Consider the following 19,297-nt stretch of genomic DNA (forward strand, 5'->3'; position numbering starts at 1 on the left):
CACTGTCGACCTCTTGCTTTATTATTTCTTGCTCATCGTTGGGCGTGTCGCTGAAGAGCGCCTGCCTGTAGTCGTTGCTGGAAGCTGGCTGTGATCCGTTCTTGGTGATATTGGCTTACCACTGCTACGGTTCGACCCAGAGAAGAGGATTGCTTAGCCGCTGTTTCTCGTCCGTCCTTTGCAGTCCAGCAACGTGAGAAGCGCAACAACGGTCCCACCCCTCCCTGCAGGCATATACTGTTCCGTGTTCTCACCCGCCATTCTTCTCCCCATAAGACCAGCAACGGCTCCTGTGTGGCCTCCAGCTCGCGCTCGCTGCTCCCCTGGCCTCCAGCTGCTTCTCCTTCAGATTCACCCCAGTCCACTCCGACCAAGATCAGGACCAAGAGCAACAACAGCAAGACCAACACGCGGAGATGATTCAAGTAACCAATGCACGGCGTGCAAGCTCGTCAGCGACGACCTTCCGCAAGGACTCGTGTCCTGTCCAAGGCGAAGGTTTCGAACACTGGGGTGCATGGTACAATGACAAGTATGCGTTCTGCCATTAGTTATACCAGTCGGATGGGTCGCCCAACCGCTTGTTGACAGGCATTACTCGCTCGAGGTCATCCAACATCCGATCAGGGCCCGAATGTGCGGGTTTGGTGATAAAGTCCGTTTGAGCTGTCATCACCTGCCTTCCTGGTTTAATTTATGTCTCAATTTACCTTTGCAGGATCGTCGACCGTTAGCTCCTGCCGCCGTAGCGAAAATGACAGTCCGCCGAGAGGACAATAGTATAGTCGACGTAGAGTACGTGTTGTTCCCTACGTGTTGTATTTTTGGCTCGTTCTCACGTCTCATGCCTCTACCAGCGATTTAGATGTCGCATTTTTTGTGGTCACAGTGGACCTTTGGTCAGCCGACGGGAAACAAGAAATGAACCTGGTCCTGCACCCGTCATCAGCGGATCGCTATATCCCAACTCATGTTAGCAAACCGCGACGACGTGGGAACGGCCCAGGTGGTGGCAGCTCGGCACCCGACCCACAATCTTCTCAAGTGAGAATGCTTTTCGCTGTTCTTGGCTTCAAGTGTTCTCGTGCTAAAGAGATGAATAATCTTTTCCATGTTCCAATTTCCCAATCCGTCATCGCTTGTCTGCATAAATGTAGCCTTCTTTACAAGCCCTCCCGCCTCCTGCAGCAGCGTACGCTCATGCACAACACCAATCTGCGTACCCGGGATATCCCGCTCAACATCCAGGCGCCTCTGATCCAAATGCGGCGCCGCCATATCCCACCCACCCTCCGTACCCACACTATCCCGAGCACGCCGCGTGGGGCTATCCACCCTACCCGCCCTACCAACATCCGGGCTATCCGGGCTATCCTCTGCCGCCGATCCAGTCGTTCCACAGCAGGATGGGAACTCCAGCCCAGACGCCTTGGCAAAATGATCCTTCCCGCGGCGATCCTCCAGCGGCTTCTGGTCCGAATGATGCGGAGGGACCATCGTATCCCGCCTCTTCTCCTGCGCCTCCGCCAGCTCCGGCATATGGAACTCCATATGGCCCGCCACCGCCGCCTGTTGATGGCGGACCGTTATACGCTATGCAACCATATGGTCCACCACCAGCACATTACCCATATGCGCAACCACCTCCCCCGGCTCCCTTGCCTCCTTCAACTCCAGCACCGGCTCATCATTCCCAGTCTCAATCACAATCTCAGTCTCAATCGTCGGCTCCGTCGGCCTCTTCAGGGTCCAACGCGTCTGCGGGCCCGAGCTCGTCGAAGCACAAGTCGTCCTCCGGAAAGGCTAGCGGTAATGCAACATCGCCAAGCCCATCAGCGCCCTCAGTACCGCTGCCTCGGCACACATACACTCGCACTCTCGTGGGTCCTCTTTCCGCAAACGCGGCACGATTGAACGACGAACATCGCAAGCCCGGGATTTTCTTCCTTTTCCAAGACCTCTCAATCCGAACAGAAGGGACTTTCAGGCTTCGACTGCGGCTGATGAATGTCGGCGCGTATGTGTCTATTCAACCATATGTATTGATACCTTAGTTGAACATTACCCTTTTCCTTTTAGGCATCCGGCGCCTGAACCTGGTGCGAACCGTGTGATGACTGGTATCGCACCAATCCTCGCACAAACGTTCACGGAATCATTCACCGTCTATTCTGCCAAGCGTTTCCCAGGTGTTCCAGGTAAGTCGCTCTATCATTGCTTCCGTTAATTATTCATCGTAACTCATTTCAACCTTTTTTTTAAAACCTCAGATACAACCGCGTTATCGATTGCTTTCGGGAACCAGGGCCAAAAGCTTCCTTTGGTACGTCTAAATGGAGTTTATTTTAAGGGATGTCACTAATTTTGGCTTTTTTGCTTCCAGCGCAACCGCCACGGTTCGCGTCAGGCTGGTCGCCGACGTCGCCGCGACGAATCAGATTCAGAGGAAAATTCCGATGGGTCATAAGCTTAGATTTTGAATTATTAATTCTTGGTCTTCGATTCTTTGTTTATCGTTTTCTTGACGCCTTGCTTGTATCATATAATTTCTCTTGGTCTCCTGCTCGTGCTAGATCGTATTCTTGTTTGTCTTATGGTTCATTTTTGTTTGCTGCGTCCTATAGTCTTGTTTCGGCTTGTTTATTTGGTTGTCTAGTTTGTTGCGTTCAGCGTCGACGCCTTATGTACATTTCGTACTTTGTCTTACTCGTCAAATCAAAATCACCACACAGAAGAAAAGAGGAAAATTCAGACTTGGTTGATGAAACCAAATTTACACGAAACGATACGAATTGAATTGATAGAAGACGAAATATGTATGTACGAGATGAGTGGTGCATTAAGCAATATGCGATAATTAGCTATGTTACGGTCCGACTTATTCCTGTATACTCTTGTGTAAACTTTTCTTTGCAGCGCGGGTGAACCGTCTACTTTCCCTAGTTACTTTGAACCTCTCGTAACTCTCCCATTCATCGATAGTGGTGACTGTGTGTGGGTAGTCTCGTAGAATGTGTTGGAGCAGGTCCCTAGCCGCTGTGGCTTCTTCAGGTGATGGTGGCTCGTAATCCTCTTCCTCTTCCTCTTCCTCTTCCTCCTCCTCCTCCTCCTGTACCTCTTCCTCCCGGATTTCTTCTCCCCCTTGACCAGCATCTGACCCATGGCGAACTTGCCTCGGCTTTGTGGGATGAATCAACCTTCCAGAGTCAAGCTGCTCCAAAACACCAACAAGCACCCGCATCGTAACCGCATGAGGCCGCCAAACGTTCCACTCAGGCGAGATCTGCTGCATCAACTGTAACTCATGCGCAAGGTCATTGCTCTCCTTCTCCGCTCTTCCAGCGAATCTCCGGCGCATGCGCGTCAAAAGGGAAGGTCTCTTCTGCGCAGATTTCTCCACCTTCTGGATGAATGGCTCATCGGACATCTCCGCATGCACCTTTTCGTCGTCGAAAAGTAAGGGAGAGTCGACATGCTTTGCTCGAGAACGGAGAATTGCTTGGGATTGTCTTTGGTAGGGCAGGATGACTTTCTCGACTACTTCGAACGCACGTGCCGTCTCTCCAGCGCGTACAAGGGCAACAACTAGGTGGTTCCAATTATGTGAATCGAATTGGAATCCAGAGTCACGTAGCTTGTTCCATGTCTTCGCGATCTCATCGTGCTGTCCTGCATGAGATAACGCATCGATATATATCGAGAGTGGGATACAGAGTAAGTCACCGCGACGTCGTTCTCGGAAGAACTTAGATTGTTTGTCTTCTGGGAGAAGCAATGTGTCTACTTCATCTGTACGACTCACGGCGAAGTCGTAAATCTGTGGCCAGATACGTTGTACTCCTTCGATGTCACCTGCTCTTCGGTATGCATCCATCAGAAGTGCGAGGATACCTATGGTCGGCTGCTCATTGTGCTCCATGAACTCTTCATAAAGGCGTTCGGCCATTTCAACGTTGATAGCCTTCGTGTATGCATTAATGAGAGGCGCAAAGACGAAAGCGTATGAACTCTCTCTTCCAGATGAGGGTTGCTTCCAGTCCAAGTCTTCATCTGATTGAGATATAAGCGAGTCGAGGAATTCTTGGGCAGTCTTCATGTTATCCTCAAAAGACGCGTCCGAATATGAGCGAAGAATAGTAGCATATGCATATGCTGTCGTCTTGATACCACGCCTCTGCATGTCCTCGTAGATTACTCGCGCTTGACCCCTGTTTCCTTGGCGCAGATATGCTGACATGATAATAGTCAGTACCTCTTTCGTGACCTCCACCGCGGTTGTCCAGTCCTTTTCAAGACCCTCCATCTCAACGAAGAGTCGTGATGCAATGTCCATACGTCCAGAATCACAAGCAGACATGATCAGCAGCGCGAATGTATGATTATCTGGCTTCAGTTTTGTTGCTTCCATCCGGCGATAGACCCGTAAGACGACATCTAATGGAGCACCAATCAAGACGTATGCTTTCAGCAACGTATTAAAGACTTCAACACCAAGTCGCAAGTCCTTCAATTGAGACTCGCTAATGAAGTCGAAAACCCGAATCACGCCTTTCCATGTACCAGCTTCGACATGCGCATTCATCAGAGTCGTGATAGCAATACGATCAAGTCTGATGCCCTCTCGGATCATGCGTTTGAACATAGCCTCAGCTCCCAATACATCTCGGCGTCGGGCAAGAGTCGTGATGACGGTGGTGTACGAATTGATATTCGGTTGTACTCCGTCAGAGCGCATCTGATCTAGGAGTGCATTGACGGATTCCAAGTCATCACGCTGCGCAATCCCCTTAAGCACGATATTATATGTAGCATGATCAGGGGTAAGCCCGTTGGCAAGCATTCGTCCGAGCCACTGATTCATCCCGGCCACGTCATCCTGTACCGAATGGGCATGAATCACTGTGCTGTAGTGATATTCGTTCGGCTTGCGGAATTCACTCTTGTCTGATCCGTCATCCGGCTTTCCAAAGAAGCTCTCGAAAAGTCCCACGACTCTCTTCGTATTGCCCTGCTCAGCACTAGCATGCATGATGAGAGTTATGTCCTGGGGTGTAACGTCTCCTCGAACGAGCAACCGGTCGAAACACTCCTCCGCACGCTCAACGTCGCCTTGGTGGGCAAAGAGGTGAAGACCAGTGGAATCGTACGACCTAGATTCAGCTTCATCAGCTGCTTTTGGGGCAATGTCGACATAGAGATTATTCGCGCCCTCAAATCGCCGTGCTTTCGTAAGAGAGCGGACCAATGAATGCTCCACAAAATAGTAGACCGGTACACCATGGTGTTTAAGTTCTTCGTACACTTCAAGCGCGTCCTCCGCAAGTCCGTCATAACAATAAATACGTATCATAAGCACGCCCAAACTTTGTATACGTGTTCTGTCCCATGTACTCCTTCTCTTTGCGAGAAATGAAGAGGGAGAATCAATGGCTCTGAATATCGCGCACAGCTCGTGGAAGAAAAAGAGATAACTTCGAATCTTTGACTCCGCTCCGGTAGTCTTCGACAAGAGGCGCTTCAGGACGATGTAATTGTCGAGATAAAACTCGAGAGCCCGAGATGGAGAACCCTGACGTAAAAGACACTGCAGGACATGCTTGCAAGCATCCAGGATCCAGCGTATGTGTTCCAGAGGGCATTGTTTCTGGAAAACGTCCGATAAGGTAGCCGAAGCATCTTTGCATTGACCACGAAGAGCTTGCGCAGTAATTGCGAGGCAGTCAAGCTGGGGACTAGCTTCCGAAATATGAGGTGACCTTCTCTTTAATTCAAGAACTACGCTCTCGAGGCGATCACCCCATTCGACGTAATCTGTCTTGACGCTTCTCCTCGCAAGCGTTCCCCTCATAATCATTCCACCAAGCGTAATTAGCTCGCGAGCATCGAGCTGTTCCAAATTTCCTTCTTCGATAAGTGCAGAGAAGTCCGTCCATAACCCCTGGAGGTCTGAATGAGTTTGAGGAAAATTACTGTCTCGAAATTTAGCTAAGTGCGAATTCTGTGACGCCCCCGTCTGCCGCTTTGGAATTGATGCTGCACTAGCAACGCTTCTACTGAACATTGTATAACTCGGTGACGTCCGGAACACGTCGGGATGGGTGATTATGTTTGCGAACATCCGCCGAACGCGTCGCAGATGTCCATGACACCTAAAAGGCATTGTTTTGGGCCCTGCTGAAAAATTAATAAACATAAACCAGGTTAAACACCATTAAAACTTGCCTAAGGTATGCCCATCCGTATAGGACATGCCACGCATGACGTGCCAATAATCTTCATACGAAGAAACCTCGGGTCGCTCCTTACACTTCCCCTTCCGACAGCAGCACTTGACAGAGCCATCATACATTTTCACAGCTGGTAGTATCATCGAGCGAGCAGTGCTTTTGACGACCACATCAGTTGCAGAAGAGACCGTTGAGCGGGTGGACAGGATTGAGCTGCTGACGATGGCAGCATAACGCATTTATTTCTGCCGTCTGATTCGTCAATGCACCAGACCAATTATAAGGACAACAAGCGCTTTTCAGCATCGACAGTGAGGACGAAAGATGTTGGACGGCGAGTCCGATGACGGAGAGGACTCAACTCGAGCGTGTAGAGTCGGCCAAAAACACATTTGCTTGACTTTTTCGTTCCGTGTTTACAATTACGTAATCGAGATGTCAGCCGTACAGAATCCCGTCTTCTGTAGCTGCAACTCCCAGAGTCATAGTTATCGAGACCGGCAGGACACTCGGGCACGGATACGCACAGGCATTTACAGAGGTAATATATAACGTTGCGATATTGTTTATAGGACAAATCTACCACGAGAGACGGGCAAACCCAAAGCAAAAACAAGGTATCCAGGGAATGCATACAGAACTCAAACGAGAAAAGAAAGAAATGCATAGAATCGAAAAGCGACGGAGTGGGGGTTTGGGTAAGTCCATGCGTCTATCTCTAGTCTGGAGAAGGCACTTTATAATGATAGATAAACCCCATGGCTTAGAATTGGGGAAAGTTCATCCATTCCTCAAAGTAGAATTCTGGTGGTAAATCCATGCTCGGAGTGCCACCGGCCAGACTCCCATCGACTTGATACTGTCCCGTGTTGAAATTGAGTTGCATCTGGGCGTCTCCATACGGAAACAAGGAAGGCTCGTTGAAGTCGAAAGGCAAGAACAATGGTGGGAACTCATTCATCTCAACCGTTGAGGACGATGGCATGGTCGGGTTGTCAAATGCCAAATCCATCTGAGGATTTCCTTCATCCATCGGCCATGAGACCTCAGCTTGCGGGAGGGGAGCCTCGAAAGATTCGGATCCTGGCGTGGGTATTAACGCCGTCGACGGAGTCGAGAAGTCTGATAGCGAACTTTCCGAATATGCGAATGGGCTTGCCGTCAGATTAGCTGGGGAAGCCACCTCCTCTTGTAGCTGAGGCACATATGGGGTATTCTGGCTTGGATCGATCCAAGGGAAATCAAGCGGATCGAGAAGGCATGTGTTCTGCGTACTACTCGAAGCCTCTGATGGGATCTGCGTCGCGTTTGTGTCAAAGACAGTATACATCTCAGGCGGCGCTTCCGCTGGGACCTTCAACGACTTCTCTAGATGCCAGGTTGTTGGATCATGGAGTTGGTCGACTTGAATGCGCTCCCACTTGATCTGATCATATACAGGGGTTCCGACTTCAACACCTGGCTGCCTTCCAGACTTATTTGACGTCAAATGCCATTCACGTCCATACAACGGATTTCACCAACTCACCACCTGGGCATCTTGAGGATTGTTGGCAGATTGAAACTGGAACTCGTTCCCAGACTTATGAGTGTCGCGGCTGCTGGTTGCCTCGGATACCGGTCCCTTCTTCTTTGCCTTGTTCTTGTGCTTGTACTCGGATTTGACACCAGGATATCGCTCTTCCCGTACAGCACGCAGTCTTCCGGCCTCCGCATAAAAAGGTTCTTTCTCTTCTTCTGTTAGTTTCCTCCATCTCTCACTAACTATCTTCATGAAGTTGGCAGTACTGTGTCCGAGTTCTTGCAGTTGATACATCACTTCACCACGGACTGCATTCTGGAACAGGATGTAGGCATTTGGTGTCTTCTTCACAGTCATCGACGTTGTGTCTTCGTGCTGTTCGGAGGGTTCTTGCATCTTGAAGATGATTCTCGGTGTGAGTTGAGGCTAGGGTGAGGACAAGGTAAGTGGATTTTGTTGCAATGCACACGCGTCCTTTAAATCTTACACCCGACCTATGTCTACAATAGAGGGAGAGGGATGGAACTGGTGGCCATCCTGTTCTTCAGAGAAGGCGGGGTACAAATCCTCGGGGGCCAGAGGCAGTGAGGGCGCGAGAAATGCAATCGAAGCACATGTCTCAATGCCGACGCAACGGCGCTTGCACCGGCGGACTAAAGCACAGGGGCGGCATTCTGACGAGACAAAGGGCCAGAATGGTGAATAACAAATTGTTGCGTAAGTGCGTCTCGCAATATAACTCTTTCTGGATGCTCAGAGGAGCATGGCTATTGGTGATGCGTTGGGGGATATGAGTGCTTGGGCAAGGAACGTGGAACCGAGCGCATACGTACCTCCTCCTGACTCGAGCGGGCCGCGACAGAACTATCCAAACGTAGATATAGTTACCCAACGAAGTAAGAACGGGCATCAGAACGTCTTATCCTGCTCTCATGCACGCGATGATGGAGAAACAGAGGATCAACGCGGACCCACCAAGTTCCAACCGCGACTTGGTTATCACTTTCCATGTTCAGCTACTAGGATCAAAGCATCGAGTCACCCTATCAAACAACTAGTTGGTGTGCGAGCGCTGGATACAATTGCAGAATGGAAGGTGAAGTGAGATATTTCAAGGCCGCACTTCTCTTGATCGGAGTTGAATATGATGCGGTGTTCGCAGGAAACAGCAAAGGACCCGATTGCATCGATAAAAAGACTACGGAGAAGGGTCTGCACTGCTCAAACGCTTTTCCTCGAGCCTGGTGGTCCACAATGTACGTCACCGCTTCTACACTAGTCTGAATGGTTGTAATGAAGGACAAAAACGCTTTTCTTTACCAGGTATTCTTTGTTCTCAGTGAACCTGAGTTTTGGCCAATGTTTGAAATAGGACAACGTAATACACTGCCGTGTAGCTGTTAAGGTAACAAGCGAAAGTCGGGTTTAAATTTATTTAATTTTAATTTTAATAAAGGTTAGAACGATTCACACTAATATTGCAAACAAAGGCATGACAGGTCAACTGTGATGTTAAGATATACGTAAGAGGTAAGTGAACTAGTGATGACAGACACGAGGTACATTAGTTTCATACAACAAACACTCGATGATAAAGCAATAAGTAAAGAGCGTGTGGTGTTGTCAAGGAATGAGTCCATGATGCCGCAACAGTGCAGCCCATCTGGAATGAAATAAGCACGTCACATCAAGAACCGGTAATAAATCACTCACTCGTCTCGTTGCAGTTCGGTCTCCCGTAATTGCCGCTTCAGGTCGCTTAATGTTATGAAACTTTCAGTATTTCAATGATAGAGGTTACTTGAACATCACCGTACTTGTTTTCTTTGGAAAGGCGGAATCTTTCCTTTTTAGTCTCGCTGAGATCGGCAGTCATAGCCACCCAAGCCTCATCAGCAGGCAAGGTCACGTCCTGGAACATCCCTTCTAGCTCCTCATTAAATGACTACGATACCTTTAGTATGTCACTCAAAGGAAAGATGAATAAATTACGTACTCCATACAGTATCTCGTTCTCCGCCGTTGCGTTCGACAATAATTCTTTCAGAAGCTCGCACTGTCGTTTCGCTCTCTTTAACGTCAAGGACGTGTTCTCGAGATTTTTGGTGCGCTTGGAGTAACAGTTAGCTAAGGGGTGCATGGAACGACTTAGATACTTACATCTTGCAAGCTCGAGACCAGGCGATTTATTCCGTCCTCTACCTTGGCATAATTGCCTACCGTCCGGCCCAAGTCACTTTCGGCATCTGATACAATTTCATCCAGTGCTTTTAAATAGTTCCGAATTTCCGAGGCATCAGCTGAACTACTGATCGACCTTTGCGACCCGCTTGAATTGCTCTCGCCGATGGTGTTTGCGCGAACAGCACGGGGTGCAACCAATCCACCTTTTCGTTGTCCAATCATCGAAAACATTTCTTCCATACGTGCTTCGGCTTCCTTGGTCTATTAATCATCAAAAAATCATTACCAATTCTCAAGGTATTAGATGAGAAAACATACCACAGCATTTGTCCTTGACGAAGTGGGAACCAAGCCACGAGAAGGGGTTTTTGACCGTAGGTCTGGAGCCTTAGGACTGTCTTGAGTTATACGCGCAGGAAGAGCGTTCACCTCTAGCTTGATTCGTTTCAGAGCACGATGGGATGATTCGAGCTGAGTATACAGCCATTATCAGTTAGTAGGGATGGTGCGAATAATAAAAAGAACTTACGTCTTCGCGAGTTGTCTCCGCAACACGAACCAAATCCCGCGAAAACGCAAGGTCCTCCTTCATAGAGGAGACGTCGGCCTCAGAAACTGAATTGCATGAGTCCATCCGTTGAAGTGCGGCATGATTATCTCCGATCCTCGAGTTTGGGTTCGTCAAGGGTGAATCTTTAACAAACGGCCTTCTTGCCGATGGTGTGGGCAGAGCTTTCTTCTTGATTGACAGTGGTACTATTCCAGGGGTCTCATCAGTGGCATTAGTTGACTTTCCCTTGGGAGTCGATTGTAGTGGTACGTATGGTTGACGATTACTGCGCGGAATGCGAGAAGTAGCCTCGTGTATCATCGTAGAAGTGAACATCTCTTGGTCATCAAACGTGTTCTCCAACAATTCTTCGTCCTCAGGAGTTCGTGGACGTTCAGGAGACATACGAGCTAAGGTTGACTCCAAGGCGCCTTCAATATCTATTTGCATGGCATTCATACTCGGACTGGTCGGGGCGAATGGTGAGGGCGAGGGAGCTCGAGGGCCAATGGGGCGACGTTCTCGATTAGAAGTGAATGATTCCGCACGACCTTTTCGAGGTGATTCGTAACCGGGACCTGGAGTCGGTGTTACGGAGCGTGCTGTGAGTTGAGGAGACGTGGATTGTCGACTACGACTGCGACGACCATGGTCGCTCACTGAATTCAAGCGACGCGACGCACGAGAAACGGGTCGGGTAGTTGGTAGTGGTGGCTCTTCCTCATAGATCACTTCTTCAACCGGGATATCCATGAGATCGTGCGTGATTATCCGTCCATGCTGATTTCGGCTATTACGACGCGCTAGCTCAAGACGCATCGACAAATCCATTTCCGACTCTGTCACACGACCTCTTTCCCGGAAGTCTAGCATTGTCGTATCTGCATCTTCGTGATCACTGTACTCTATGCTGGCATTGGACCTCATCTCCGACATTGAACGCGCTCTTCTACGAGTCAGAGATTCATTGCCCGGCTCGTTCTCTGACAAATATTCGTCATCATCGGCAAGAGTAGTTGCGGGAGAGCGTGATCTGTTTCGCTTGACGAGTTTCCTTGACCGTGAGTTCCTCTTGTTGAGAGAACTATCATCAACAGCGAAAGACGATACCGACGTCGCTAATGTTGAAGTTGTCCGGTGAGAGAATCGGGTTGAACTGTCGGCCGTGGCAACCGTTCCAGTTGAGTCCGTACCGAGCGTTGAAGAACGGCTTAGGGCCGACTTTGAACGTCGGTGTCTGCTCATCGAGTCATTCGAGGAGTCTTTGCTTCTCGAAGTACCGAAAAGGTTGCGGGAGATTACATCCAGTCCGAAGATATGCGCTCGGGAGCGATTGCCGCCAGAGGGAGTCGCAGGCCGCGAAGGATTGTCGGTCTTGAACTTAAATAATCCATACTGGTGGACTAGGGACAGGTGAGGCAGTGAAGTGAGATATAGGTCAGAAGAAGACGTACTCGTTTGAATTACTCGCGAGGGGATACGGGCTGACTGAACGACATCCTCGTCGGGCTCTTCATCGGGATCGCAGGAAAGTACCGAATACCGGCAGAGGTCTCCTGGTATAGGCCTTACTCGAATTACAACGTATGGAGGCCCATCCATGCCAAATAGCAGCGGATCCGCATCCCCAAGTGAATCGATGTGCAAAACGATTTTCGTCTACAATTCTTCAATCAATAAACTGTCGCTTGGAATGGCTGATAATACCCACCTTCTTGGCTTCCGTGAGAAACCTTGTACGCTGGTAGACATTGAAGTACGTTCGTGCCACAGTGATTTTTCCGCCTCGCGATTCTACCTCTTGGTCCTCCGCACGGAGAGCAACGCTCTGGCCATGCTTTGTCCGATAACGAGCCTGCACGCGCCATAAGTTTTCTAAAAACCGCTTCTTCTCCCTCTCCAAACGTCCCGTATCCACATAACTTGTTCCAGGCAACACAGTCGAGAATACTCGAAATGGACGTCCTGCCCAGCGGTCTGTCTGATCAAGAGGAGGGCTTTCGAGATATAGATGCATATCAGCTCCACTTATGTCCGTAACGCTCACGTCAGTTATATCTACGACTCCTTTGCAGGTCATAACACTGCGAAGCCTACTCGCGATACCACGTCCGCGACCAGAGACAATACCACCGCCACTGGCCAGACGTTCAACGTCATCCAAACAGGCGAGTGAGCGACCTGGTTTATCTGTTCCGGGACGTTTGACAATCATGAGCTTGTCATCAAAAAGAAAGAGGGTGCAATGTAAAGATGCCGCAGCATTGGATGAGCTTATCGGTGTAGAATTACTAGAAGTGTTTGAAGGAAAGCTACCAGAGGAGCTCAGACCAGCGGCATCCGAAAGATTGTCAACAACGTCAATGCAGTCAATGAAGCGTCTATTGCTCGAGATTAAAGCGGGCGGAAATCCATCAATGGAAAGGGCAAGGCAGTTCAATGTCGCTGCTAGACGCGTATGGCTGTCAGTTTCAGCTAGTGCTATGCGACTAGCAATTTCATCCGCCTCCATGAGCTTTGCGCGCTGCGGATCAGAGGCTCCCATTAACTTTATCATTGATCGGAAGAGAAGAGTGTAACGAGGTATCCGTTGAACAGGTTCCATGAGCAATTCCCGCAAGCCAACTCGATTCTTTGCGTCGTTGGTCGAGTATTTTATACGCTTGAAAATTCATGAGATACGGAACAACGATATGAAGAGCTCACACATTCACCTCAACAAACGCTGCAAAACCGGTGGATGACTTCTTTGCCATTTCTCGCTTGAAAATAGCCTGAGCCTCCTCCCTTTTTGCATAGTATTGCTTATAACATTCAAAGGCTCGGAGTTCTTTGAAGTGGTATAGAGCTACATCGCTAACACCGCCGACGGTCTGTAAACCGTTTGGAGATGCCATCCGCTCAAGGTCTTGAAGGAACGCTTCATTAATAGGCACTAGTTGGTCGATGTTACCAAAGAGGATTTTAGCTTCGTATGCGGCTATTATGGCGGTATCCTTGCTACGTGCATAAGACCGTAGGGGGTCTGCATACGAGTTCTTTAGCATGCGAAGACGCTGGACATAGTTCCGCTCGGTGCTGACTAGCTCGTTGATAAGATCGGCGAGAGCACTGGTGTTTGTAAGAGCACGAGGCCGGCTTTGTTCACCGGGCTAGCATGATGTGAGTCAGTGAGTGGTAGCTTTTGTAACAGGACTCACTTGAGCAGAGCTTGCAGGGGTCTGAGGGGCTTCCTCGTCTACCCTATCTGACGGCATTCTTTCGCCAAGCGACGAGACGAGGTCCTTGACGTCTTTACGTAGTTGAGACCGGAGTCACTCGGATGAGTCTCAAAGCTCACCTTCAGGGAGATCGTTAGCATCATCTGGTCCTTCGACGACTACACCACAAAAGAAAGCGCGCAGAGTGAGCGTCGGAGCTGGTCTGCGGGACGGCCCATCGTCGCCAGAATTAAGCGGGACTACCTTCCGCGGCGAGGGGTTAAGGGGCATTGTCGGGTTGGAAGTAATCGACAGAGCCGCCGCCGCAACCGACGTTGTTGAAACGGAGTGAGCCTCCTGGAGACCGAAATGCCGTCAATGGAACACCAAAGGAACACGAGGCGGGACAACAACCGAAGTACACGTGATCGTGTAAGCTCAGAAATAGTCAAGTACTCCCACGGCTGCTACTGCATATCATCTCGTCAAGCTCTGCGGGGCTTCAATGCTAAAACCAAACTTAACAGTCTGGTGTGTGAAAATGAGCAGCTGAAAAGGCGGTTTGGCTTGAAGCATATATGAGGCACAAGGCATATCGATTCAGCTGGAACCCGGAATGAAAGGAAATTTACTGGTCGTATCCTCGACAGCCCAAATTAACCTGGTCAAGTGTCAGATCACATTTTCGATATAGCATATAACCCATTGTTCATTTAATGAAAGATCATTTAGTTAGTTAGCAATTAAGAATAAACCTTGTTTAAGTTTAAGTAAGGTTATATCGTGCTGTTGAACGTGGGAACCGAATACTCGTTCTGTACGTTAGAGGCGCCAACCCGAATGACCAATTTTCGTTGCCGATGTTAGTTCCTGCCCTAAAGTCGCCTTCAATCCTCGTATGGCTCGCAAGTCTGACGCAGACACCATCGTAAATCAGACTGTCAATGCTGACGCAACACCGAAGACAAAACGGAAGAGAAAGGACGGGGATTTAGCAGATGTTCCAGATGTTGATAGTGCTATCGTGCCTCTGGACAAGCACACATCGAACGAATTAGAACGCCAAAGGAAGAAACGCACTTCAGATAATGAATATAGGGATTTACCAGTTGCTCCCGGTGCTTCAGAGCAGGTCGTGGCCGTAGACGACACAGCATCGACTTCTCCAGAGCGCAAAAAGAAGAAGAAAAAGAGGAAGGAAGATCGCAGGGGGAAGCAACGCGATGAACCAGCGACATCCAGTACATCGATCGACCCGGCACTCACAAGCTTGGAGAAAGAGAATACTGCAAATTCAACTGCATTCCTTTCCGCCGTCGTGGCTGCCGCTGCTGGTCCCGTTGCTCAAGACCATCCGCAACCTGTGGATTATGCACATCATGGACCGCCCTTCGACAATACGGTCTACCAGAATGTCCCGCCTGGTCTTGAAGGTCCAGTGGCATCCTTCTCCGGTGAAGATCTTGCTCGAGCTTTACAGGGCCTTGATGTCGCAAGACTTGCCGACGCACTGCAGGCACTTGGTGATGCTGGAACAAACGTCATCCCACTTCCAGGTCAACCAGCTCCTGGCCCATCTGGCATGAACAATTTACATCACCTCATGCAATCACGTCTTGCATACGACCATGGCTTGGTGTCTCAAAATCCCCCAATGACGGGAGATTCTGGCATTAGTAACGATTACGGCCAGCTACCTGTATCGTCGTCTGCAATCCTAGGTCAACCGTCACGAAACCCAGTGAAGACGACCACGGCTCGGAAAGTGACGCCTACATCAGTGCCGCATATAATGAATGAAGATCATTCGCATTTACTTGCGAACAAGTGGCTTTCTGCGAATAAGCTGAACGAACTAGCAAAAACCATTGGTCCGTAGTTAACTTGAGTCGTTATCTGTATTCTGACAAACCTCGGCTCGCTAGGTCTCGAATACAAGAAAGGCAAATTCTCGACTTCAGAAGAGATTCTCCTTAAAAATGCCATTGAAACTTATCGTATAGTAAGCGCGGTTCCCATTTTTACTGGTGTATGATTTCTTATCTCCGCTAAACCAGCGGAACGGCCTATCGCCAGAACAATTGAAAGAGTTGATCTTTGCAAAGGGCCAAAAGAGCAAAGATAACGCATTTTGGTTTGAAATCAGTGCGTGTCGTTCTAACGGTTCGGTTCATGGACTCATGTTAGTTTTCAGCCGCACAAGTCCCTTTACGACCCGTCGTTGCAGTCTACCATCATGTCCGCCGGGCATTCCATCCGTTGAAGCAACAAGGGAAGTGGATGCCCGCCGAAGACGATGTCCTTAGACAGTACGCCGTCCTCTCCATTTTCTACAGGAATGTTGTTTGACAGCACCATCTTAGGGCCGTTATCGAACTCGGCCAAACTTGGGAGAAGGTCAGCGAGCGCGTTGGTCGCATGGCTAGCGATTGTCGTGATCGCTGGAGAAATCATATTAATAATCGCGAGGGCCGTATTTTCGGTAAGCTTTTGTTTGTATTCTGCCACGTCCCGACAATCAGCTTAAGTATGTGAAAAGGTGCATGGACGAAGGAAGAGGAGGAACGCTTGACGCAGATTGTCCTGGAACTGACGACTGCACAGGGTAGAAACCCTGATTTGGATGTTTTCTGGACTCAGGTCGCGGTAAGGATGGGAAATACTCGTGGTCGACATCAGTGCCGTATTAAATGGTACGACTTACGAAGTTAAATCCATCAGAGTCTATTTCTCATATGGTTGCAGGACCGACTCCCTAAGTAAGACTGTCAAAAATGACGGCCAAAAACCTCGGTGGAGCCAACAGGACGCGTACATTCTTGTACATAAGTACGTACTCCCATTCTATATACATACTAATGCAGCTCCAGCTCAACTCCGATGATAGAATTGCTTCCTTGAATGTCAACGACGACTCTGAGATCGACTGGAAGCTCCTTGTCGACGACGATTGGAACTTATGGAGCGCACACACCTTACAACGCCGCTGGATGACGCTCAAGCGTAGTGTTCGCGGCCATGAGGAAATGTCGCACCAAGGTATGCAAGCGAACGCTCTCAGTTATATGTCGCAAAGTTCTGACTACGACACAACCAGAAATCATGGACATTCTCCGTGTTAAAAAGTCACACCCACCACCGCCAAATCCACCTCCCGCACGAAGCCGTGTAAGGAGCGCCCGAGAAGTACCCGCTGATGCAACAGCATCGGATGTAGCTATTGAAGATACTTTTCCGCCGACGGGTGCCACTGGCTTGAGTGATATGCCCGCTGTGGCATTCGCTGGAGGGCCTAATGACACTAACCAGCCGCAACCTCAAATCGGTAACTTTACACAAGAATCCCATCCTCATCCAGGACCTCTCCAGGCGGTCCCTACTGAAGCAGCTGGACAAGGGTCAAAGGATGACGAATTTTCCAGTGACAGCTCCTCTTCGTCAGACAGTAAAGACGATTCTTCTCGTAGTGATTAGAACCAGTTTTATATGTACGGGTTAGTGTAATACAATTGTTGTAAATCGTAAAGTGAAAAAGGCGCGAAGTACACAGGGACAAAAGTATATCATGCCTTATCCCATATGGCATGGTAAAAATAAACTAAGATCGTTGACGCTTTCTACTGGGTGCACGAGTTGCCGTTGTTGTACTAGATCCTATGGAGGACACAGATCCGGAACGCTTCATCTGATAAAAACAACTTTTATTAGCTTGGAAGCAAACTAATAAGAGAAACCTAGACTTACGCCTTTCCGAACTGAGCTCCTAGCACTCGGTGCAAGACTCACCGCTCTATCCGTCTCACCATCTGCATCCGCATCCGGGTCATCTCCATCATTCTCATCTACATCCATCCTATTTCCATTTCCATTCCCTCCACTACCACCATTTTCATTATTCCCATTAGTTCCTTCCTTCTCAGCGAGTCGCGCTTGCAAAACGCGTATCTCCTGTTCCACACGATCTACAGTCTTCTTCGTGTCTACAAGTGCACATGCAGCGTTGACTAGCTGTTCAAGCTGAGCACAGTTTTCTAATGTTGGCATCACGAGACGGTCGTGACGTAGGCCGAGCTCGCTGAATACTTGTCCAACGCGCTGCTGCTGTGCAGAGCGTACTGTCGGAATCTTGTATGAACGCAGGTAAACGGGTTGATGAGCAGCTTTTGTGGTTGCTGCGGGGTTTGCAGGAGTGTCCATCCGATGAATGCAGTGCATCGCGTCTGAAGACAGTGAGGTTAGCAGACAGCAGGGCTACATAATGGAAACGATACACACCATGAGCGATTTCCTTCGCACTTCGGACCTTCCGCACAGGTGTCGTAGGAATAGCACCACCCATACCAGGGCCTGAGCTGACAGGACTATCCACGTCCATACCACCCTTACGTTTCTTGTTATTCGCATTCTTCCCGTCCCCAATCATCATGGCATATTCTTCCTCATCTATCGCACTCTGCGCCGTGACCGATTGCAGACCACTCTCAATGCCCTCAAATACACGTAGAAGCTCATCACGATCTCGGGCAAAGTTCCTCTCTGATTGCTCGAGGCGCTTGAGTTCTAAGAAGAGTGCTTCCTCTTCTATGATTTCCTCGGCTGTGCGATTCTCAAGTGAGGCGATGTAGGACTTGCGATTTAATTCGCGTTCTAAAAAATAAGACAGCTGTAAGAAATATATTACTTCATTGGACAATAAGTCTACCTTTGTCAAAAGAGTAACTTGCGACAGCCTGAGCTTTACCCGCCTCATCTCCAGGCCAAGGACGATTGCGGATTAGCCTTCGGCATACACCGTAGTATCTATCCTTTATATCCTGTAGTATTCGTTAGGACAAGCAACCAGATAGACAAGAAGCTGTACGTACATCAATAGTCCTGGGTGGACCTCCTGGAAAGTCGTATCTGTCTGCGATCACGAAGAAGCGAAGTTCATATTCTTGGACAATGTTAAATAGGTAGTCGGTCTCTTCTTTCGTCCAACCTTCCTCTGCTCGTCATCGTCAAACCCTGTGATATCCTTTAATATAGACACTTAAGTGCGTACCTTCCAAAAGGTTCGTGTATTCATCATGTGAGTAGGTGAAAGACTGAGGCTTAATGTCATATTTTGCGAATGGATAAACTTTGAAACCGTATTAGCTTGTTAACAATGCACCAGCAAAACTGTACTCACATGCTTGAGGATCTGCAGAAGCTTTCGCCCAATGACTCAGTTTTAACGAATCTTTCCGAGCAAAATTCGTGAATTCGCGCCATTCCCTTAAGGCAGAACGCAACAGGACATCATAAGTGAAAAGAAGTAAATACAACAGGTGACAGCAATATACATACCATTTTGTAGCCTTTCCTCCACCTGACAGTGCCTTTGGCTTCGGTTTGAACTTTGGTTTCGCAAGTTGTGCATTCAACGTTGGTACAGCCGTACCAATAAGTGCAAACAGTTCACGGGATATTCCATCCGGTTTGGGTTTACGCGCTTTGTTTACGCTAGATATTATGCCTGCTGGTGTGGATGCTGAGATCGACGCGGAAGCGTTTGGTGTCTGTGAGCCAGAGGGACCTGGAATGGAGAGTATACTCCGAACATCTGCTGCTGACGCTCCAGCAGACATTT

General features: G+C 49.0%; 6 protein-coding genes across 6 annotated transcripts; 2 read left to right on the forward strand and 4 right to left on the reverse strand.

Annotated features, from left to right (window-relative positions):
* The first annotated feature begins 254 nt into the window (after positions 1-254).
* Positions 255-2,768, forward strand: FOMMEDRAFT_142187 (uncharacterized protein). The gene is made up of 9 exons (XM_007268828.1): positions 255-532; positions 592-655; positions 719-795; positions 858-1,044; positions 1,158-1,786; positions 1,829-2,017; positions 2,080-2,198; positions 2,271-2,323; positions 2,384-2,768. The coding sequence occupies exons 1-9, from the start codon at positions 417-419 to the stop codon at positions 2,465-2,467; spliced, it is 1,518 nt and encodes a 505-aa protein (XP_007268890.1). The 5' UTR covers positions 255-416; the 3' UTR covers positions 2,468-2,768.
* Positions 2,769-2,836: 68 nt separating this feature from the next.
* On the reverse strand, positions 2,837-6,575 carry FOMMEDRAFT_21968 (uncharacterized protein). Its single transcript, XM_007268829.1, has 2 exons — positions 6,223-6,575; positions 2,837-6,171 (listed from the first exon to the last, which is right to left on the reverse strand). Exons 1-2 carry the CDS (start codon positions 6,464-6,466, stop codon positions 2,879-2,881), a joined length of 3,537 nt encoding a protein of 1,178 aa, XP_007268891.1. The 5' UTR covers positions 6,467-6,575; the 3' UTR covers positions 2,837-2,878.
* A 257-nt stretch (positions 6,576-6,832) lies between these two features.
* On the reverse strand, positions 6,833-9,170 carry FOMMEDRAFT_21970 (uncharacterized protein). Its single transcript, XM_007268830.1, has 6 exons — positions 9,073-9,170; positions 8,912-9,005; positions 8,259-8,850; positions 8,006-8,191; positions 6,977-7,949; positions 6,833-6,925 (listed from the first exon to the last, which is right to left on the reverse strand). The coding sequence occupies exon 5, from the start codon at positions 7,555-7,557 to the stop codon at positions 6,991-6,993; it is 567 nt and encodes a 188-aa protein (XP_007268892.1). The 5' UTR covers positions 7,558-7,949; positions 8,006-8,191; positions 8,259-8,850; positions 8,912-9,005; positions 9,073-9,170; the 3' UTR covers positions 6,833-6,925; positions 6,977-6,990.
* Positions 9,171-9,371: 201 nt separating this feature from the next.
* FOMMEDRAFT_126677 (uncharacterized protein) lies at positions 9,372-13,974 on the reverse strand (the record flags this gene model as incomplete). Its single annotated transcript, XM_007268831.1, has 13 exons — positions 9,372-9,412; positions 9,463-9,507; positions 9,567-9,694; positions 9,746-9,859; positions 9,910-10,194; positions 10,252-10,404; positions 10,463-10,893; positions 10,945-11,886; positions 11,938-12,142; positions 12,195-13,145; positions 13,198-13,635; positions 13,675-13,775; positions 13,824-13,974. 13 exons carry the CDS (start codon positions 13,972-13,974, stop codon positions 9,373-9,375), a joined length of 3,984 nt encoding a protein of 1,327 aa, XP_007268893.1.
* A 1,363-nt stretch (positions 13,975-15,337) lies between these two features.
* On the forward strand, positions 15,338-17,157 carry FOMMEDRAFT_88468 (uncharacterized protein; the record flags this gene model as incomplete). The annotated part of the gene is made up of 9 exons (XM_007268832.1): positions 15,338-15,554; positions 15,609-15,685; positions 15,741-15,828; positions 15,878-15,992; positions 16,047-16,165; positions 16,223-16,376; positions 16,429-16,512; positions 16,571-16,722; positions 16,781-17,157. The coding sequence occupies 9 exons, from the start codon at positions 15,338-15,340 to the stop codon at positions 17,155-17,157; spliced, it is 1,383 nt and encodes a 460-aa protein (XP_007268894.1).
* A 57-nt stretch (positions 17,158-17,214) lies between these two features.
* On the reverse strand, positions 17,215-19,297 carry FOMMEDRAFT_126683 (uncharacterized protein; the record flags this gene model as incomplete). Its single annotated transcript, XM_007268833.1, has 8 exons — positions 17,215-17,368; positions 17,428-17,903; positions 17,959-18,330; positions 18,386-18,497; positions 18,549-18,670; positions 18,728-18,805; positions 18,857-18,942; positions 19,015-19,297. Coding segments are annotated over 8 exons (1,616 nt in total), but the record flags the coding sequence as incomplete, so codon positions are not given.

Source organism: Fomitiporia mediterranea (genome assembly GCF_000271605.1).
Source record: "Fomitiporia mediterranea MF3/22 unplaced genomic scaffold FOMMEscaffold_8, whole genome shotgun sequence".
Lineage (NCBI taxonomy): Eukaryota > Fungi > Basidiomycota > Agaricomycetes > Hymenochaetales > Hymenochaetaceae > Fomitiporia > Fomitiporia mediterranea.

Coding starts and splice junctions, on each gene's coding strand:
- FOMMEDRAFT_142187 (XM_007268828.1), top strand. CDS start 417: ATGATTCAAGTAACCAATGCACGGCGTGCAAGCTCGTCAGCGACGACC. Junction 2,199..2,270: donor GCGTTTCCCAGGTGTTCCAG/GTAAGTCGCTCT, acceptor TTAAAACCTCAG/ATACAACCGCGTTATCGATT. Junction 2,324..2,383: donor AGGGCCAAAAGCTTCCTTTG/GTACGTCTAAAT, acceptor TTTTGCTTCCAG/CGCAACCGCCACGGTTCGCG.
- FOMMEDRAFT_21968 (XM_007268829.1), bottom strand. CDS start 6,466: ATGCGTTATGCTGCCATCGTCAGCAGCTCAATCCTGTCCACCCGCTCA. Junction 6,172..6,222: donor TACGGATGGGCATACCTTAG/GCAAGTTTTAAT, acceptor ATTTTTCAGCAG/GGCCCAAAACAATGCCTTTT.
- FOMMEDRAFT_21970 (XM_007268830.1), bottom strand. CDS start 7,557: ATGTATACTGTCTTTGACACAAACGCGACGCAGATCCCATCAGAGGCT.